Source organism: Scardinius erythrophthalmus, assembly GCF_964197995.2.
Source record: "Scardinius erythrophthalmus genome assembly, chromosome: 23".
NCBI lineage: Eukaryota > Metazoa > Chordata > Actinopteri > Cypriniformes > Leuciscidae > Scardinius > Scardinius erythrophthalmus.
This window is the reverse complement of record NC_138243.1, coordinates 28,856,060-28,874,320: the sequence shown is the minus strand read 5'-3', so window position 1 is coordinate 28,874,320 and position 18,261 is coordinate 28,856,060. Positions and strand designations below refer to the sequence as shown.

General features: G+C 38.2%; 3 protein-coding genes across 3 annotated transcripts in view; 1 reads left to right on the top strand and 2 right to left on the bottom strand.

The window, feature by feature from the left end:
- Window positions 1-1,670: 1,670 nt before the first annotated feature.
- ube2l3a (ubiquitin-conjugating enzyme E2L 3a) lies at window positions 1,671-6,442 on the top strand. Its single transcript, XM_081354956.1, has 4 exons — window positions 1,671-2,071; window positions 2,920-3,015; window positions 3,196-3,382; window positions 5,624-6,442. Exons 1-4 carry the CDS (start codon window positions 2,045-2,047, stop codon window positions 5,776-5,778), a joined length of 465 nt encoding a protein of 154 aa, XP_081211082.1. The 5' UTR covers window positions 1,671-2,044; the 3' UTR covers window positions 5,779-6,442.
- Window positions 6,443-9,289: 2,847 nt separating this feature from the next.
- ckmt2a (creatine kinase, mitochondrial 2a (sarcomeric)) lies at window positions 9,290-15,379 on the bottom strand. The gene is made up of 10 exons (XM_081355229.1): window positions 15,305-15,379; window positions 13,923-14,106; window positions 12,198-12,396; window positions 11,351-11,446; window positions 11,041-11,262; window positions 10,565-10,650; window positions 10,117-10,240; window positions 9,835-9,969; window positions 9,615-9,740; window positions 9,290-9,535 (listed from the first exon to the last, which is right to left on the bottom strand). The coding sequence occupies exons 2-10, from the start codon at window positions 14,063-14,065 to the stop codon at window positions 9,419-9,421; spliced, it is 1,248 nt and encodes a 415-aa protein (XP_081211355.1). The 5' UTR covers window positions 14,066-14,106; window positions 15,305-15,379; the 3' UTR covers window positions 9,290-9,418.
- A 2,129-nt stretch (window positions 15,380-17,508) lies between these two features.
- rasgrf2a (Ras protein-specific guanine nucleotide-releasing factor 2a) overlaps window positions 17,509-18,261 on the bottom strand; it is a 36,164-nt gene continuing 35,411 nt past the window's right edge. The window contains exon 28 of the mRNA XM_081354955.1: window positions 17,509-18,000. Coding sequence (XP_081211081.1) covers window positions 17,902-18,000 — 99 coding nt within the window. The 3' untranslated portion in view covers window positions 17,509-17,901. The remainder of the gene's footprint in view (window positions 18,001-18,261) is intronic.

Genomic DNA, 18,261 nt, shown 5'->3' with positions numbered 1-18,261 from the left:
TCATGAAATTGTCCAGCTATGACTTGTTTCACAGGAGTTTAAATATGAGGAAACACAAAGGCCAAATTCCCTTAATCATCCATCACAATGAGTAAAACCAAAGAATATAGTTCTGATGTGCAGCAAAAGATTGTTGAGCTTAGAAAGTGGCTGTAAGAAAATAGCTAAAGCATTGCAGATTCCCATTTCCACCATCAGGGCAATAATTAAGAAGTTCCAATCAACTAAAGATGTTATGAATCTGCCAGGAAGAGGACGTGTGTCTATGTCGTCCTAATGCACAGCGAGGAGGAAAGTTCGAGTGGCCAAAGACTCTCCAATGATCACAGATGGAGAATTACAGAGATTAGTTCAGTCTTGGGGGTCAGAAAGCCTAAAAAAAATATCAAACAACATATGTTGTTTGGGAGAGTTTCAAGAAAAATCCTCCTCCCTCATCCAGAAACAAACTCCAGCATATTCAGTTGTCAGACATGACTGGAACTTCAAATGGTCAAATGAAACAAACAAACAAAAAAGCTTTTTGGCAGCAAACCCACCAGATGTGTTTGGTGCAAACAGGGATAAAAGTACCCCATGTCCACGGTTAAATATTCCGCAGGATCTTTAATGTTGAGGGCCTATTGTTTTGCTGGAGGTCCGGGAATCTTGTTTAGATACATGGCATCATGGATTCTAGCAAATACCAACATAAAATCAAAACCTAACGGCCTCTGATCCAAAACAAACATCAAAATCAACACAAAAATGTGTTACGGAGGACAAAATGAAGCTTCTGCCATGGCCGTCCCGATGAGTGGAGTGAACTGAAGAGAAGAAGAGCCAACATGGATCTGGGAATCTGAAGGATCTGGAGAGATTCTGTATGGAGGAATGGTCTCTGATCTCCAAACTCATCAGGCATTATAGGAGAAGACTAAGAGATGTTATCTTGGCAAAAAAGAGGTTGCAAAAAGTATTTAATAAAAGGGTGCCAATAATTATGGCCAACTTGTTTTGGAGAAAAAACATTTATTTCACAATGTGATTTCCCCCCACTTTCAATGGTTTTACTTCAATGAAAGGTCAGATTTTTGCGTTTTTTTTTTATTTTTTATTTTTTTTCAATGAAAGATCAAAAGGATAACCAATACAGATTTATTTTTACAGCCATCTTTGATCATATTTACCAGGGTTGGCAATAATTCTGACCACAACTGTATCTGGCAAAAATTCCACTTTACTCTCTATTTCGTCCTTCACATTGCAGTTTTCCCACAACATATAGGCCTACTTCAATAAACAGCCTAAAATAACAGCCTTAATGTGATTTAAAGAGTCGAGTGATTGTAGTTCTGTCACACATGTAAAAGTTTGTGTTTGTTTGGGTCTGAATTTGCAGCATTAGCGAAGTGCTCTTACACCCCCTTGTGGAATCGTTTGGGATTGAAGTAAATTGTAGTTATATGTAAAGAATATGCACTAGCTCTCTCTCTATAGAGAGAGAGAGAGGTAATAATATTTATAAAATTTAGAATGGTTGTCATATGAAAAACGGTGTATTTTTCATTTGTCCGTTCAACTAACATGTTCTGTAACTTGTAAAAAGTGTTGAAGCATTCTCGTAATTACAACTTGTAAACTAGGAATATGCTGAGAACTCCTACTTGTACCACGTGACCGCTGCGGTTGATTAGGCGATGATAGTGTTGAAGTAGAGTTTTCTTTTTATTGTGTATATATCAATTGTGCCGTTGTACTGTCGAGTCGAGTGTATGTCAGATGAGATAACATTAACATGCTTATAAAACGAATTAAATTGTAACTTGAGGAAGTAAGCCTGAATGCTAAACAACTGTTTATTCATACATTATTAAATGAAGATTTCTTAAAGCTGCCCCAAGTTTCATTTCAATCCTTGAAGCAACTGGAAAAAGAAGAAAACCTTAAAACGCTCTAAATCATTTGCAACATATATTGATTAAATTAAATATTTAATCAATTTCTTTGAACTGACTGAAGTGAATTCAACGCGCTTTGCATTGTGGGTACAAACAAATCCAAGATGGCAGCGAGCAGGCGACTGCATAAGGTAAATATTCCAAAAAAATCTACTTTTATGCATACTAAATACAGATTTTACTAGTTTTACTTAAGTAAAAAGAAGTATCGCGAACTTGAATCGCTGTTGGTCGGAAACCTGAAACTTTAGAGCACTCTGGTGGGAAATGTGATGAGGAGGATGATGAGGAAGAAGCTAACGAGCTTAGCTGTAGTTCGAATACACACATAAAATGGAAATAAACAGTCAAATAAAGCGCGAATGAAGTAAACAGTGTTCTGAATGAGCCTAATTTATTATGTGGATCAGGATAAACTTTTGCTCGTCTATTAATGAGTGTTTCGTTGACAGACGATGTTAGTTTCAAAGATAAGACAGAAACTTCCGTATCCGCAAGTGTATCAACTAAGAACAAGTCACGGATTATGATTAAATGAGAATATAGCGATAAATAAATCATTTAATTAGACAGATGGACTTTTCCGGGCGGTCTAAATGTGTAATTTAATGTATGATGCAATGAGAAAGAGAAACAGGAAGTATGTCTGTTGTCTTTGTTTAAATCGTTTTATAATTAACAAAATCCTCTTGAGATTAAGGACACTGATAAATAAATGAGTTCTTTCAGTTTTGAGTGATTATAGGCATATTTCAAACTCTATTTTAACAGGTTTATATTAAAATAATTTCAATTTTTATAATGTAACTATAGAGTTGTGAAATCTTATTTTATGTTTATTATAATTGCGCACATAACCTCAGTGAAACCGAAAGTATCTTGTTCTCACTTTATGGTTTTTCAGATGTCTCAACGATTCGAGAAGTGTCAGGTTTTCTCATATTGTCACCGCAGGCTGATCATAATCTATGTTTTACAGGAACTTGATGAAATCCGCAAGTCTGGAATGAAAAATTTCCGCAACATTCAGGTGGATGAGTCGAACATTCTGACCTGGCAAGGACTCATCGTTCCTGTAAGTTTTAAGGCGTCGCATAGGCTTTTAGTAATGCTAATGTGTTTCTTTATTATCGCTAAAGGTGTTTTTTGCATTAATTGCATGCATTAAACTTTCACCATTCGCTTTCCTTTAGAAGCCAATCTGAAAAGCTCTTTGTTTTGAAGCATTTCCAATGTGCCCTTCCTTGTTTTTCAGGACAACCCTCCATACGACAAAGGTGCATTCCGGATTGAGATCACATTTCCTGCAGAATACCCTTTTAAACCTCCGAAGATCACATTTAAAACAAAGATCTATCACCCAAACATTGATGAGAAAGGTCAGGTGTGCCTGCCGGTTATAAGTGCTGAGAACTGGAAACCTGCAACCAAAACTGACCAAGGTACGGCACGTTTGATCAGCATTTACACTCACCTTTAGGGGTGGGTGATACGACTAAAATCGTATATCACGATTTATGAGTCATTTTATTTCACAATTAGTACATATATAACGAAATAGTTATTTTTGCTTTAAATAATGTTTATGATACCATTGAAATTTCTAAATTCTTATCACCATTTTCAATATCACGAAAAACTAATACTAGCCTAAGTAAAAAATCAAAACTCAAGCTTACTGAAGACAAGTAAACAGTAATAAAGAAAGAACAACGATACTAATTACAAGCATATAGGAAAAGAAACTACAATAGAACAAAGACACAAATGAAATAGACCCACCTGAAAAACTTAAATAAGAAATACTACATAAATTGTATAATCAAATTGTGCGATCAAAAACTGCATAGTCTTTACTGTAAATTAAATATACATTTATCCTTATTAAAGTTAGAAAAGTGACTCGGTCAAGAGCACTGAGAGATTTTCTCTTTTTGTTTGATGGATTTAATAACGACAGCAGGTCAATTTGGATGCTCTCACTTTAAGGCCGACTGCACTGATCCAATATACTTGTGCATTTTCTTTCTCAACTGTTTATGTTCACTTAAAGGACAATTCCGGTATTTAGCACTTTGAGTCTCTTTTCTGGTTTGTTTTGGATGAACTAGAGAGGTGGACAGAAATTTTGACGTTGAGTCCTGTCTTTTTGACTCTTTTGACAGCACGCCTTTGACCGCTTCAGAGTGGCTGGCTACTGGCATGCACCAACATGTCCTTAAAACAACCCTTAACGTTCGTTTTCAAAACTGTGCAACTCACCGAGTGGTTAGTGGTGTTCGTTGATGATTAAAAACAAATATATCGGCGCAATGTATGATTTCAATCTGTGTTATTTGCTATAGTGGAACTATTTTTTCAGATACCTCACAACCGCGTATAAACTTCCGCTCGATATTTGAGTCTGAAGCGCAGTAATATTAACGAGCAATGAGTCCTCCAACAGAAATCAATGGGATTTTACAAAATGCCAAATAAAACACGACAGAAACTGTATTTCGCTACGCTACTTGTTTTTAATCATCAACGAACACCACACAGTTGCAGTTTTGAAAACGAACGTTAAGGGTTGTTTTAAGGACATGTTCGTGCATGCCCGTAGACAGCCACTCTGAAGCGGTCAAAGGCGATTCTAAACGAGTCAAAAAGTCGAAACAGGACCCATCGTCAACATTTCTGTGTCCACCACTCTAGTTCATCCAAAACAAACCAGAAAAGAGACTCAAAGTGATAAATACCGGAATTATCCTTAAAGACATAAATGACTGTTTACTTGCAAATACACGGTCTCTTTGACACAGAAGTATGTGTATTTAACCGTTCAAGTTCAATTAGGCAGCAAAAAAGCACTCGGTTCAGTTCTCAAGCGCTTTATGAGCATTGGCTTCATGTGTGCGCATCTCTCAGCGCAGAGAAACCGACTCTCTGACGCATATACTGAAATGAGTCGTCTTTTGCTGCTTACTGCACTTCAACAGTTTAAAATCTTAAAAACCATGCAAACTTTCATGACCGTGGCACACAGGCACAGCAATGTCACGAGATAGTAGGGGTCTAACAATATATTGTGTCACAATATATCACAATACAAAAATGCAACAATATGTCTCGTGGATTTTTCACTCAAAATAAAAATTACAGAGTTTTAGTGTCAGTACTACATTAAACTACATAATGTTGAATATAATGTATAATAATGCAATGGGGGAAAATTTGTGGGTCCTGATAATGCCAAATGTCTTATATTACCAGTAAAAAGTGGAATACATTATTTTAATTATATCTAGTCAGTGACAGAGTGCAAGCATATTCATCTAAAATAATTCTGTTTTCAGCTTCAGAATCACAAATATTTTTATTCTGGTGTCACTATTGTCCTGTGCTTTGGTTCCCAGCACCAAGCCTATTCATTTACACCCACAATAATATAAAACTTGCATTTTAATCAACAGTACATTTTTTGTTAACCTTTTACCATATGTCTTGGAGTATCGCAATAATATCGTATCGCGAGTTCAGTATTGTGATATGTATCGAATCGTGACATGAGGGTATCGTTACACCCCTACGAGATAGAGATGATAGTCCAAACTCTATACCGGTTGACAAATTTCTACCGGTATATCATCCACCCCTACTCATCGCATTGTCGTTAAATATATTTTTTTGCTCTCTTTCACCAGTAATCCAGTCTCTCATCGCCCTCGTCAATGACCCCCAACCAGAGCACCCCCTGAGGGCCGACCTAGCGGAGGAATATTCAAAAGACCGTAAAAAGTTCTTTAAGAACGCAGAAGAGTTTACAAAGAAACACGGCGAGAAGCGGCCAGTGGACTGATACCGCATGGGTGTGTCTCCCATGTTTCTGCTTTGCCCACTCCTCCAAAACCGTTTCCCCCCCAATCCGAGTCCCCGCCAGTCCGCCCTCACTCTCGGTCACCCTTGGATCCAGCATCCAGAATCCCAGACGCATTTCACCTTCGGCAGAAAGACCCGTGACTTCTCAGCCTCTGGGTGTCGAAGTGTGTTGAAATTGTGATCAGGGGAATGTGCGAATAAGAACTTGATAAAAGTGGTGAGGTTTGGGGGTGGGGAAGGATAGGTTGTTCCTTTTAATTTGTTCTTAAATTGCACAGAGATGTGTTCAGGTCATGTAATCTGCTGTGTGATAAATCTTGACCGTTTTCATAGCAGAATACTATGGTGAACCAGAGTATAATGTTAAGTCTTTCACTTTCACATTTATGACGTTGAAGAAATCAAACTCAATAGTTCATTGAATTGAAACACATAATATGTCAAAGGTGTGTGGCAAATGTTTCTTTTTATATTTCTCTCTCATCTCTGTAATTTTTTTTTTTTTCTTAGGTTGCACTGTTTTCTGTGGAATAAGATTTCATGTTCGTCATAATCTCAGTTTGTAACTCATTGAATCACAAACTAGTCACTGTCACCAATATAATGTTTATGATGTCATAAAAAGTAAAGCAAAAATTACTTTGTGTCTGACTGAACCTCATATATCTCTAGACCTTTCTGGGACAAACATTTCAAGTAAGATTGTCCTTTAAAATTTCTGAAACTAAAGTTTGATGCTTCTTGACTACTTGTCAGGAAATCATATAGGAATAGAAATACCTCTTTTCACTAGTTAACTGGCAGAAACTTAGGCAAAGATTAACATACTTAGTGGTTTTTTTTTTTGTAAGCAATGGATATTGTTAAAAAATCACTTTACCATGTTAAAGCAACCGTATGGTTTTGTAAAGGTTTAAGGAAGCATCGTTTTTTCTCAGATTAAGGTGTTATGGAATTAATATGAAAATTAATTTAGTGTTTTTGTTTGTTAATTCTAAAAATTACAGTTTGCACTTTTACAGTTCATGAAAAATTCAAAATATCACGTACATCAAACGTGAACGCGCTTCACCATAATGACCATTAGGGAGCGCCCTATGATCCGTTTGATCGGGTTGAAGGTGTTATGGAATTAATATGAAAATTAATTTAGTGTTTTTGTTTGTTAATTCTAAAAATTACAGTTTGCACTTTTACAGTTCATGAAAAATTCAAAATATCACGTACATCAAACGTGAACGCGCTTCACCATAATGACCATTAGGGAGCGCCCTATGATCCGTTTGATCGGGTTGAACCAACGAGGAAGACGTGCACGCTGAAATAAACCGCCAAATCACTGTGGAGAAGATCTAATTAAAAATACTGGATTAAGAATTTCAAGGTAAATGGGTCAATTTGAGCAAATTCCTTTACAATATATTTATTTGCATAGACTGCAGAACAAGAAGTTTACTTGTATTCCCAAGTGTAGCCTATATTATAAGTTAAGATGCATTGATAATTTTCCCAAATAACAAGGTTTTTATATGGTTTAACATTCTCCTGCTCAAACAAAAAGTGGTTTCAAAGTACAGTGATGATTTTTTTTTAAATTCCTATCATCATTGGCTACATATGGGGTTTGGTTGCATTAAGACTAAAGGACTTGTAAAAATACCCCTCAGTTTTTTCTAGTGGCCTCTACAGCCAACATAGTGAACCCATTTTGTAGAAGCGCACACATATTCACCCCTAACCCGCTTTTCTCTTAAGTATAGAACCAAGATTAGCATAATTAGATACGTCACTAAGCAGCTCTAAGTGGAGAGATTAGTCTAACGAGAGGCTAGTGTCTGGTGTTCAATTAATTACAGTTTAAACCATGTAAAGAAGGTTCTGTCGAAATGGATCTTTCAGCACTTTACTAATGACGAAATACTATGTTTGGACAAACACTGTTTACACACATATAGAGAGGAATAAAGATGATTATTTTTAATTGCATCAGTTCCTCAGATGAATAAATACACTTTGAGTAGGTGATGTTGTATTAAGTCAGACCCCAGACTTATTAAGAAATCTTCAAGAAAAGAGTTAGTTTGATCAGTGTATGTGTGCATATGCCTATACACTGGGGGCCTCATTTATAAAATGTTTAAGATTTAATCTTAAAGTGTGCATACGCTAAAATCCAGTCATATATTCATATTTATAAAAACGGTCTTTGACGTGGAAAAGTGCTTAGCACTATGTCAGGGTCTAAGCAGACGTATGCACTTTTCCTTGTGGCAAAGAGTCGGGAGTAGCCTACTGTAGGTATTTGGAAATCCAAATGATTCTTGCCGCTCGCCATTCTCAAGTAAAGGATTAGGATGTTGACTGGTGCTCTTTTACATGTTAATGATATTAATTAGGCTGCATTTACAAGGCGGAGATCTGAAACCGTTCAGCTGCACTCAATTTCAAGATCATTTGCGATTTATAGATTTCACATCTGGAAGAGAGTCTTACGCATGTACGTTCGTTCTCTAAATCACACGTACACGCATTTGAGAAATGATTGTAAGATCAAATGTAGGACGGTTTCTTCCCAACAATTTATACATAAGGCCCTGGGTTCCTAGAATCTTCGTTCAGTGTTGTTATGATAAAGGCCGACCCATGTCTGGGATAGCAAAGCAACTGTTGCCGCGTTTCCATTACCCTTCGAATTTTTGCAAATTGAAATTGCGAATTGAAAATACGCCCAATGGAAACACGTCAATTTCGCAAAAACTCTCATTTATCGCAAAATAGTTTTAACGCTCGCATGAGGTGGTTTTTGGAATGGAAAATGGAAACTGCAGTAGAAACAGTTTTTGCGCATTTACAGGTCACCTGACGTAGATGACGTGGTATGTTTGGACAGAATAAGAGACAGAATTCTTTATTAAATTCATAAAAGACATTTCTAAACCTCAAAGAAATGCCACAATCAAGACCTCGAAGCAGATTATGAGGGAGAAACACCCAGAAACACCTCATATGTGCCGCTCTCAAGTATAAGGGTCTTTCCTTGCCATTAATGATTGGATAACACACATACGTCTCCTTCAATTAATAATAATGGCCAGTGCAGTGGCTGGGATAGCCTATACATAAACATACCAACGTCTGTTATCATGATTTTTGGAATGACTTATTGCGAGAGAAAAAAATGAAGTTTTAGTCGCATAACATCATTTCGCAATAGTTTTTTGTCGAAATTTAGGAAAAAAGTTGTGTGCAAATCTGTAATGGAAACGCGCCTATTGTTCACTTTGTTAGTAAGCTCCTGCTGCTATAATTAAGAGTAAAAAGCTTCTGGCAGCAATATAAGATGAGTCAGTCTACACTGCAAAGCAAGCAACACGACGAGAAGCTATGCGTCTACCAAGTAAATCGTCTTTGTTGATTGTAATAGCAGAGTTCTAGCAATTGCTTGCTGTGTGCACATGATGTTTGTGGTTGAGATAAGAGATAAGAAAGAATTTGTAGTTTTAGAGTTCATTTTATTGAGATTTCTATACATATAAGACCTTCAGTTCTGGGATTGGTGGAAGGAGTGTCCATGTTTTTCTTTGCTGTACTGGATCCAACCTTCATCAGAAGATTGTTGCTCACTTCTTAAAAAATTGGATGGGGGCGGGGATCTTGATATCCTGGCCCTTCTCCAGCTTCTTCTCACACTCGATAAGGTAGTTGACACCATCGACGACCAGCTGCACCAGTTCCACCTGGTAAAGAAAAGCAGAGTTACACTAGAATCTTATGCATGTAAATCTCCATGTTAACCCACTGGCTTGAATGACCTACCTCAGATTTGCCCAGGCGGTCAAGGTTTGAGATGTCGAAAGTGTCACCAACCGCAGCTGTGTCCACACCTCCAGTGCCACGCTTCTGAAGCCTCAAGTTATCCAGGATCTTGCCAAAACGAGGGTCCTACAGGCAATTTTTTTAATTAGACAGGTTTCCGCCATTCAATACTCCTCCTTTCCCAAAGCTTTCACTATAAGATAAAGCTAATTACTGTTACCTTGCTGAGCTTTGGCAAGCGGACGTGTACTCCAGCCCTGAGGCCAGTTCCTAGGTTGGATGGGCAAGTCAGTATGTAACCAAGACGTTCATTCCACATGAACTCCCAGCCTCGCTCCTGAATCAGTTGTTCCACCTGTTCAACAGAGAAGCAGCCAACGGATGAAAGACATTAACTTTACTGGACAATTTTACAGATGAGACTAACAAATATACAGCTCTAGATATGTTCTTGAGCAGTCAGCTTGGTTAATGGACAAGCATGAAGGTGGTGTGGTTTTACCTGTTTGAGTCCTCTGCAGAACCTCTCAAACACCCTTTTCATGTTGCCACCCTTCTCCATGGAGATGACACGGGTGTGGTCTTCCTCATTGATCCATATTAAGAAGGTCTTCTCATTGTTATGCCTTGCAAATGATTGGATGTTTAAGAGACAAGAAGGAGCTTGTTCAAAGCCAAAATGTCATTTAGGAACCATATATTGCACATGGGTGATTTTTACTGTACTGTCAGTCATGCCAGTAAGTCATTCATGCTTTATGAAGTCAAGAGCATTTTGCAATAGTGTTCCATGACATGCATTTAACCTTACTTAGAATTTAAGCTTTGGTTTACCTGAAGACAGTTGCAGGCAAAAGTGAGAATTATATATACTATATATCTTATGTGACATATCTTGTTAGCTACACAAATGGTGATCAAGTCATGCTAAGAACTTCGTAAAGCCATACCAGATGCCTCTTGCATCTGGCCAGTCACGGGCCATAAAGGCACACGTCAACAAGGGGGACACAGGTTTGTCAAACAGAAAGTGGTCCTACAGAAGGATAGAAGGATGAAAGGTAGACAAAGGTAGGTGGAACTGGAGAAGTAGAGTAGAATAAAGGGAAAATGCAACCTATAAAAAACTTGGAAGAGTGGGGACTGTTAGGGCTGTGCTACCATGGCTTCTTCTCTCTCACTCTAGCCTTACCAGATCCCACGAGCATCTGGCCAATCCCTGGCCATCCCAGATGCAGTGAGCAAAGGAGACACTGGCTTGTCAAAGAGAAAATGCTCCTAAGCCATGCCAGCATGAAAGGAAGAGTTCAGCATCATGATGTGTGGAAGCAACTCCATTAAACCCAATCACATTATCAACCAAACCTAGAACTCGGTTGGAATCAAAATATCCCATGACAGAAAGAACTTTATGGAAGAAACTCACATCAATAAGTCTCTGCTGCTCAGCATCACTCATTTCAGTCAGGCTGTAGTAACGTCCAGAGAGGTCTCCTTTTAAGCCAGCCAAGGCCTGGACAGTCACTCTTTCCACTTCACGTCGCTCAGAGCGGCTGCAGGCAGGGGGAAGGCTGAGGCCACGGATGCTGCGGCCTGTGCGCACACGGGAGGACAGGACGTAGTGTTCGTCAAATACGCCTGAATGGATCTGCAAGATAAACAACCAGGAAGAAAATAGAATCAAATTGAACTCTGACAAACTCATTTTACATGATGAGATAAAAACAGATGTGCACCTTGGAGGCATCCAGGTCAGTGGGATGCTTCATAGTCTTTGGGTCATAGCCATTGTGTCTATCCTTGATTACAGGATCAAAGATTTCAGCAAACACCTGCAACAGAGAAGTCAAGGGCGTTGTCTCTCCTAATTAGTTTGCAAGACATTAAAGGAACACGCCGACTTTTTGGGACTTTAGCTTATTCACTGTATCCCCCAGAGTTAGATAAATCCATACATACCCTTTTCATCTCCGTGCGTGCCGTAACTCTGTCTGACGCACCCACCGCTAGCCTAGCTTAGCACAAAGACTGGAGGTAAATGGCTCCAGCTAGCATACTGCTCCCAATAAGTGACAAAATAACGTCAACATTTTACTATTTACATGTTGTGATTTGTATAGTCACAGCGTGCTGTGTACAAATAACAAGGTCACATGAGACACAGCCAACTGTATACATACTGGGTACTATATTCTCAGAAGGCGAAGCACTGCTACTTCTGCGGAGTGATTACTCCAACTCTGAGTGAACTCTCTGCTCCTCATAAGCTAAAGTCCCAAAAAGTCGGTGTGTTCCTTTAAGACAGGAGAGGCAAAATCAGATCTTGTAGAAAAGACCAGTTTTTACAATAATGAATTTGACCTGGCCATGCTTGTTTATGTTGTTTAGTAGTGGTTTGGTGCTGGTCTAGATAGCAGACCAACATAGTCATAACATTCACCAGCAAAACTTAAAAAGCCAGCATCCCAAATACAATGCATGCTGTTGACCAGCTGGTCTTTTCAGCAAGGGTTGAACAAAACTTTCTTAAGAAGAGAAGTTGGATATTTTATGCATTTAGGTATTTTGAATGTATTGCTGTACCTCATAGCTCTCCTCGTCACCAGCAACCATACCGACTGTCTTGATGAAGGGATGACCGGGGTTGTCCACACCAGTCTGAATGCACTGGTCAAGAGTCCAGTTGTTTGGGGTAATCCTGTCCCTCAGCTTGGCATAGATAGCAGGGGTCAGTGCACCGGACATACAGTTGTTGTGTTTGCGAAGGTCAGGGAAGTCAGCACTGTTGAGGAACAAAATGTCACATCTTGAGTCATGTTCTGTCTTTAACTCTGTGGAAAAAGTGACTGAGAGGAAGATTATGTCCAAGTTGTTGGAAGCCATGGCATTCTTGTAGAAATTAGGAGTTTGTTGTGAAGCAATCTTGTTAATTATATTGTATATAATTTGCGGGCATCAGGGAGCCGCTATCATACGTACTCTGTGAATAGGGTCGTGGCAGTAATTACCACACATTTTACAAGATTAGATATTTGTCAGTGGCGCTCAGGATCTGCAAATCATTTGCCATCGTCCTATCAGTCATCTCTCTTTACTCTCTTCATATGGGAGGTGAAATCTGATGTACTGTAACAGACTACCGCAGCAAACCTAACCATGTCCCTTTTGGGGCTCCGTAGAATGCGTTATTAATTTTCCGTGCCTTTCCCGAATACGGATTTAGGCTTCAGGCACACCCCTAGTCATTGGCCCTGGCTCAAACGGCACACTTGATGATAATTTAGTCATATCACGAGACTACACTAGTGTAGACTTTATAGTGGGATTACTACCCGAAAGTATATCCAGGATTATGTCAGTGTGGACTTAGAGGATCGCAAAGTCTGAGAGTGGCATTTGGGGCAGATGGACTTCTTGTGAACTGGGCCTAAATCCAAAACCTACAGCCCTTATACACCAGAGAAACAAGTGTGCAGCCATCTTTAAAATTTTATGTTTGAACCTCCGTTTTTGTGGTAGCCCTTTACTTCTATGGCATCGCCGTCGAAGAGTAATTAGCTGGTGAAGGGGATTTACTTATCGTAGAGTTAACGAAAGTTATCATATATGCATTGTAATGTTTGAAGAGGATGACATAAAAGATGTCAGTGGACCGGGAAAATTTTAAAATGAACGGTTCATTCATAAATCCGTAAGTTCTTTCCTTTATACTGTGGAAATACAAACCAGAAGACAGAACACAAAAAGGGAGCGATACTACATAAGGCCTATAGGACTGTGACAAGAGACTGACTAATCAGAAACAGTTAATGTAGTTTCTCAGTTGAAGGTTAAGGTATGAATCAGGGTGTTGGATCAACCTAAAAGACCAACAGTAGGTTCCTACGAGAAACTTCAGTCTTGGTCTGCTGATCTGATTTGATCTTTGGCATCTATTAGCGTGGAAGAGTGTGGTGTGTGGAAAAGGACATAAGCTACTTAAGTGTCATGTTCCCACCCATTTACCTTTCACTTAGTTAACATTTGGCACTTCATCACATAGTACATCATGACCTCTACGCCTGATCATATTTTTTTCCATCACAGGTGCAAGTTAACTCTGATGGAATAGAAACGTACCCTTTCTGGGTGCATTTGATGAATGTTAAAAACATATTAGCTCCTCATGCATTTTATTCAGACATGATTAGCAATGTGTTAAGTGACAAATAAAGCAAGCAAGAGTCTAGATATGTATTATACAATGACTTGCTATATTTCATGCGGTATTATCAATGGGATATAATTGAATTCACCACTAATGCTTACCTGGGAGGGTATAGTTTCCTCCTCTGTTCTGCCGAGATGACAGCACTGTCACTCAGTAGATAACCGGTTGCCACCGCACCGGCTCCAATGCTCGCCATGAGCAAGCCACGGCTTGACATCATCTTGGCGAATGAGCTTGCCATCTTCACACCGTTTCTTGTCAAAAAGTTCAGACGGGTCAGCACTGGAAGTACAAAGTGGCAAGGTTTTCAGAATGATCATAACAATGAAGACTTTATTTCAGACTAATGTTGTGTTAGTTAACAGATGGTGCCCTAAGGTGAAACATTTCAACTGATTTAAAATGGCAGCTTACTTGTTTGTGACTGGTTACCTTATTAAGAGACGTGGTTGCATTGGTTACATCTTAAATCTCAAAGACTCGTCCATTAGTAAAGGACAGTTATGGAGAAATTTGTATAATGTTCCTGAGAATTTTCTTAAATACAGGGCATAGTTTAGTAGTCAAGCCAAATATGATTTCGTCATATTTTGTAAAAGAGAACCAAGCCACACTAAAGACAATCTCTCAAATATTAAGAGCATTGGTCAATCTATATAGGTTTATCTATCTAAGGGAGATTCTCAAACTATAACATTTGGTGACAGACTTGACATATCCAATCCCCGTTGACAATACTGGGAAAGTGAAAGTGTTATTAATAGACTAGCAGACTACATGAAGTGTTTGGAACGAAGCCCCAACTGGCATCGGTCTATCCTGAGACCTCGTGCTCAGCCGTGACATTCTGAACCGGTCACACAAGTGTTCACAAGACCAGACGAGAATCTGGCAGCCTGAACTCAGATCTACATAAAACAGCAAAAACTCGGTGATACTTCTGAACAGGTGGCCCATCAGCACTCCACCATGCTTTAAAGTCTATCTCTTGGCGGAGTTGTGGGGGATTATTAGGCTTTTAACTCAAGGATTAGTCTATAATGTTTGGAGAACACCATTAAATAATAATCTAGCTGTTAGGGTTTGATAGCTATAGCTGGGTTATGGAATAATCTAGTTGTCTGATAAACCTTGCATTGTACTTTACAATTGTTGGCGAATTGCTTTTGTAAATCGCTTTGGATAAAAGCATCTGCTAAATGCATACATGTAAGATCTACTACTGAATAATGTCCTTAAAGAAGGCACAGTGAAATGCTTCTTGTTGAAAAAGTAACTTGTGCCATATGGGTATCTGCAATGCATTTTACAGTCAAGTTTTAAAATTAATCAAAACATTGATTTACACTGCAGTACAGTAAATCTCCAAGCAAATCAATGAAAACTATTTCTTACCAGTCAACAGAATTCCTTATTCTCAAACTTAGCTTTAGTTCTCTCTGGGTTTTTTTATGATTAAGTAGTAGAAGAGTTTTTTTACCTGTAGAGTGTCCTCTGTTACAGTAGGCTGTGTCAGAAAGCACACAGTCTGTGGGTGAAGCTGGCGCTCCTCCCAGGATATGGGATTAGAAGCCGACCTGATGGCCAATCCTCTTCCACGTAATTGCCAGGTCATAACCCATGTCTGGCGTCCGGCTTGTCCTTGAGACCTGCCGCCATGGTCCAGCATTTTGCACTGTATGCAACCACTATCAGCTCTTTAAAACTTCTTAGTCTTACCTGGAAAAAGTGGACTTCTACAATACTTATTTGAAATCACTATCACAACTTGTAGATGCGCAAGACAGACAAAATTATAGATAGACAGATTGAAATATCTAATTGATCTTTTGAATGCATAATAGAAAACAAGCATACAGAAGATAAGACAAAAAAGTTTTATTTCATAATTTACAGTTACATCATGGATAGGTGTACATTTATGTTGGTAATTTAAAAAAGACATGAATGTGAATTCATATATGAAAAGAGGTAAAGACACTCCTTCAGGAAGTGTGCATGAGTCAAAAACATTGTTTAAATATAAAACGACAGCGCAGGCAGCTTAAAGTTCTCAATAATGACTGTTTTCCAGGTAGAAGTTAAAATAAACGCATATATAACCAATTAAATAGACAGGGCACTGCACATATTCTGCTGAACCTATTATTAATTAGCTTGTTCGGGTGTGTTTGATTAGTTTTGAGCAGAACTCTGCAGGAAAGTGGACCTCGAGGGCCAGAGTTAAGAACCCCTGTGGTAGGCGCATCTTCTGAAATAGTATCCAAAAACAAGCAAAGAAGCAGAAACAAGAGATGTTTCACACAGGTAAGCTAACGTGATCATCAAACATTCAACAGCATGTAAATCAAAACTGAATATCATTATCAAATGACATGAAGAGGAAATTACTGTGAAGCGTTGTGGGTGTTTATGGCCCTGATCTACTCCATCTGCGGACAAAGTCTTTGACAAAAATGGGATTTTCTCAGCTTTTTTTTTTTTTTTGTTCAAAATGTTGCTTTTTTATTAAACTTACATACATTCAAGTGTTGATAAAAAGAATGCACGGAGGTAGAATACAATGTTTTGTTGTTTAAAAGAGAGGCTCTGTTCTTTTATTTTGATGTATTGTGAGTTAAAATATTCATACAACAAAATATTTTGGTGAAAATGATCAAAAATCTTAGCGCTGGCTGGCACCTTTGTTTAACGCTTTCCTCGCCAGCATTTGTGGAAAAAAGTTGCCAGCCACCACCAGCATTTTTGATCATATTCACACAATTTTCATGGCCCCCAGAGTATATTGTATGAATATTTGAATATGCAATATATCAAAATAAAGAACAGAGCCTCTGCTTTGTGCCTGGTTTATTCAAGCTTCATGCTTCCTTTTTTATCAACACTTGAAGGTGGGTAAGTTTCATTAAAAAAGCAACATTTGGAGCAAAAAGCTGAGAAAATCACATTTTTGTCAAAGAATACAGATAGGATTAAAACAATGATCAAAACAAAGATGGAGTTGATCGAGTCCATCAACACCCCAAAGCTTCACAATCTCGTCCTGGGTCGACATTTCATTTAGTAACGTAGGCAGTTTTGATTTATATGCCATTTAATGTTGGGGATCGCATTATTTTATCTGCTTACATATGACATCGCTTGTTTCTGCTTCTTCTTCGCCTGTGGTTTGATCAGAAGATGCAGTACTCTTTCAGAAGATGTGTAATAGCGCCCCCTACCGTATAACAGTGAAAACTTGGAAAGCCGGAAAATTCCGTCAATGGCGGGAAAGAGTTAAAAAAAAAAACGCTGGTGGGAAAGAGTTAATAGTAGAACATACGTAACAAATGCTTTGAACAATAGAAACTGCTAATGTTTATCCATAAGATAGATCAAACATTTTAAAATATAATAAAAATTAATTTTGTATTTTTGAAAATTATATTAAATACAGATTCATGCAAACACATGCCAAAAATATCAAATATTTCTACAAACAAAAACATGCTAAAAGAGCAAATGCAGCCTCATGCTGTGTAAACGAATGACACCTAACGTTAACAAATGACAGATATTTCTTTTGGTAAACTTTTGGATTGTTTGAGCTTTCACATTTCATGTTTGTCACACATACGGGCGGATTTTAATGGAGGAGTGATTAAGAAACTTGCCTGTCAAAATAGGACCAGCGAACATCAATCTCACACTTGTGATGTCATTTATTGATATCTGAACAGACATTTCTACACATACAAAAATGATTCTCATTATACTATACTAATGATCTGACATTTAAAATGTTACTGATATTTTGCCATTCAGGTAAAAACATTTCAAGAGATTATCAAATTGATATTAAAATGTATCATGCTAGAAATATGCACTCCGGAATATTATAACTGTACATAATATTTAAAAAAAGGCACATTTATACCTGAGTTTACAACAAAATAATTCACAATACGAAATTCTATGCAATGAAGTAAATAAATTGATAGATTGTCGTTTCTATAATAGACAGACTTTAGTTCAGATGGAAGTGTAGATTCCCACAGATGCTTCTTACTTGATATCTGCGTCTGGTGTAAACATTATTTAGTTGGCAGGAGGGATTCTTGGCTCAATCTTCAGGGATAGTTCATAAAGTGTGTCCTCATCCATAACTACAGTCTTATCAAGGAGGAACTGTGTTACCTGAGAGAAGAACAGTCAATCACGACACGATTCCACACTTGGTTCAGCAAACAGACTGAACTGAAGCTCACTTCCCTTTCATGTTTTAAGTCTAGTTGCGTAAATTGAAAACCAAGTCTTTAACCTTATAAAGCCTATTGCGTCATATTTGACACGCAAATTTCTAAGGCCTGTAAATTATAAACATGATTGAAACGTAGCTAAAAAACCTGTTGTACACAATCTACCTCATGCCTTCAGTCGTCTGACTGATAGTTTAGA

Bases quoted from the DNA above. Each gene is read 5' to 3' on its own strand.
- ube2l3a (XM_081354956.1), top strand. From the start codon at position 2,045: ATGGCAGCGAGCAGGCGACTGCATAAG. The intron at 3,016-3,195 runs GTAAGTTTTAAG...CTTGTTTTTCAG, and splicing joins GGCAAGGACTCATCGTTCCT to GACAACCCTCCATACGACAA. The intron at 3,383-5,623 runs GTACGGCACGTT...CTCTTTCACCAG, and splicing joins TGCAACCAAAACTGACCAAG to TAATCCAGTCTCTCATCGCC.
- ckmt2a (XM_081355229.1), bottom strand. From the start codon at position 14,065: ATGGCAAGCTCATTCGCCAAGATGATGTCAAGCCGTGGCTTGCTCATG. The intron at 11,263-11,350 runs GTGCACATCTGT...TTTATCTTGCAG, and splicing joins CTGACCTGGATGCCTCCAAG to ATCCATTCAGGCGTATTTGA. The intron at 9,741-9,834 runs GTAACAGTAATT...AATTGCCTGTAG, and splicing joins GCTTGCCAAAGCTCAGCAAG to GACCCTCGTTTTGGCAAGAT.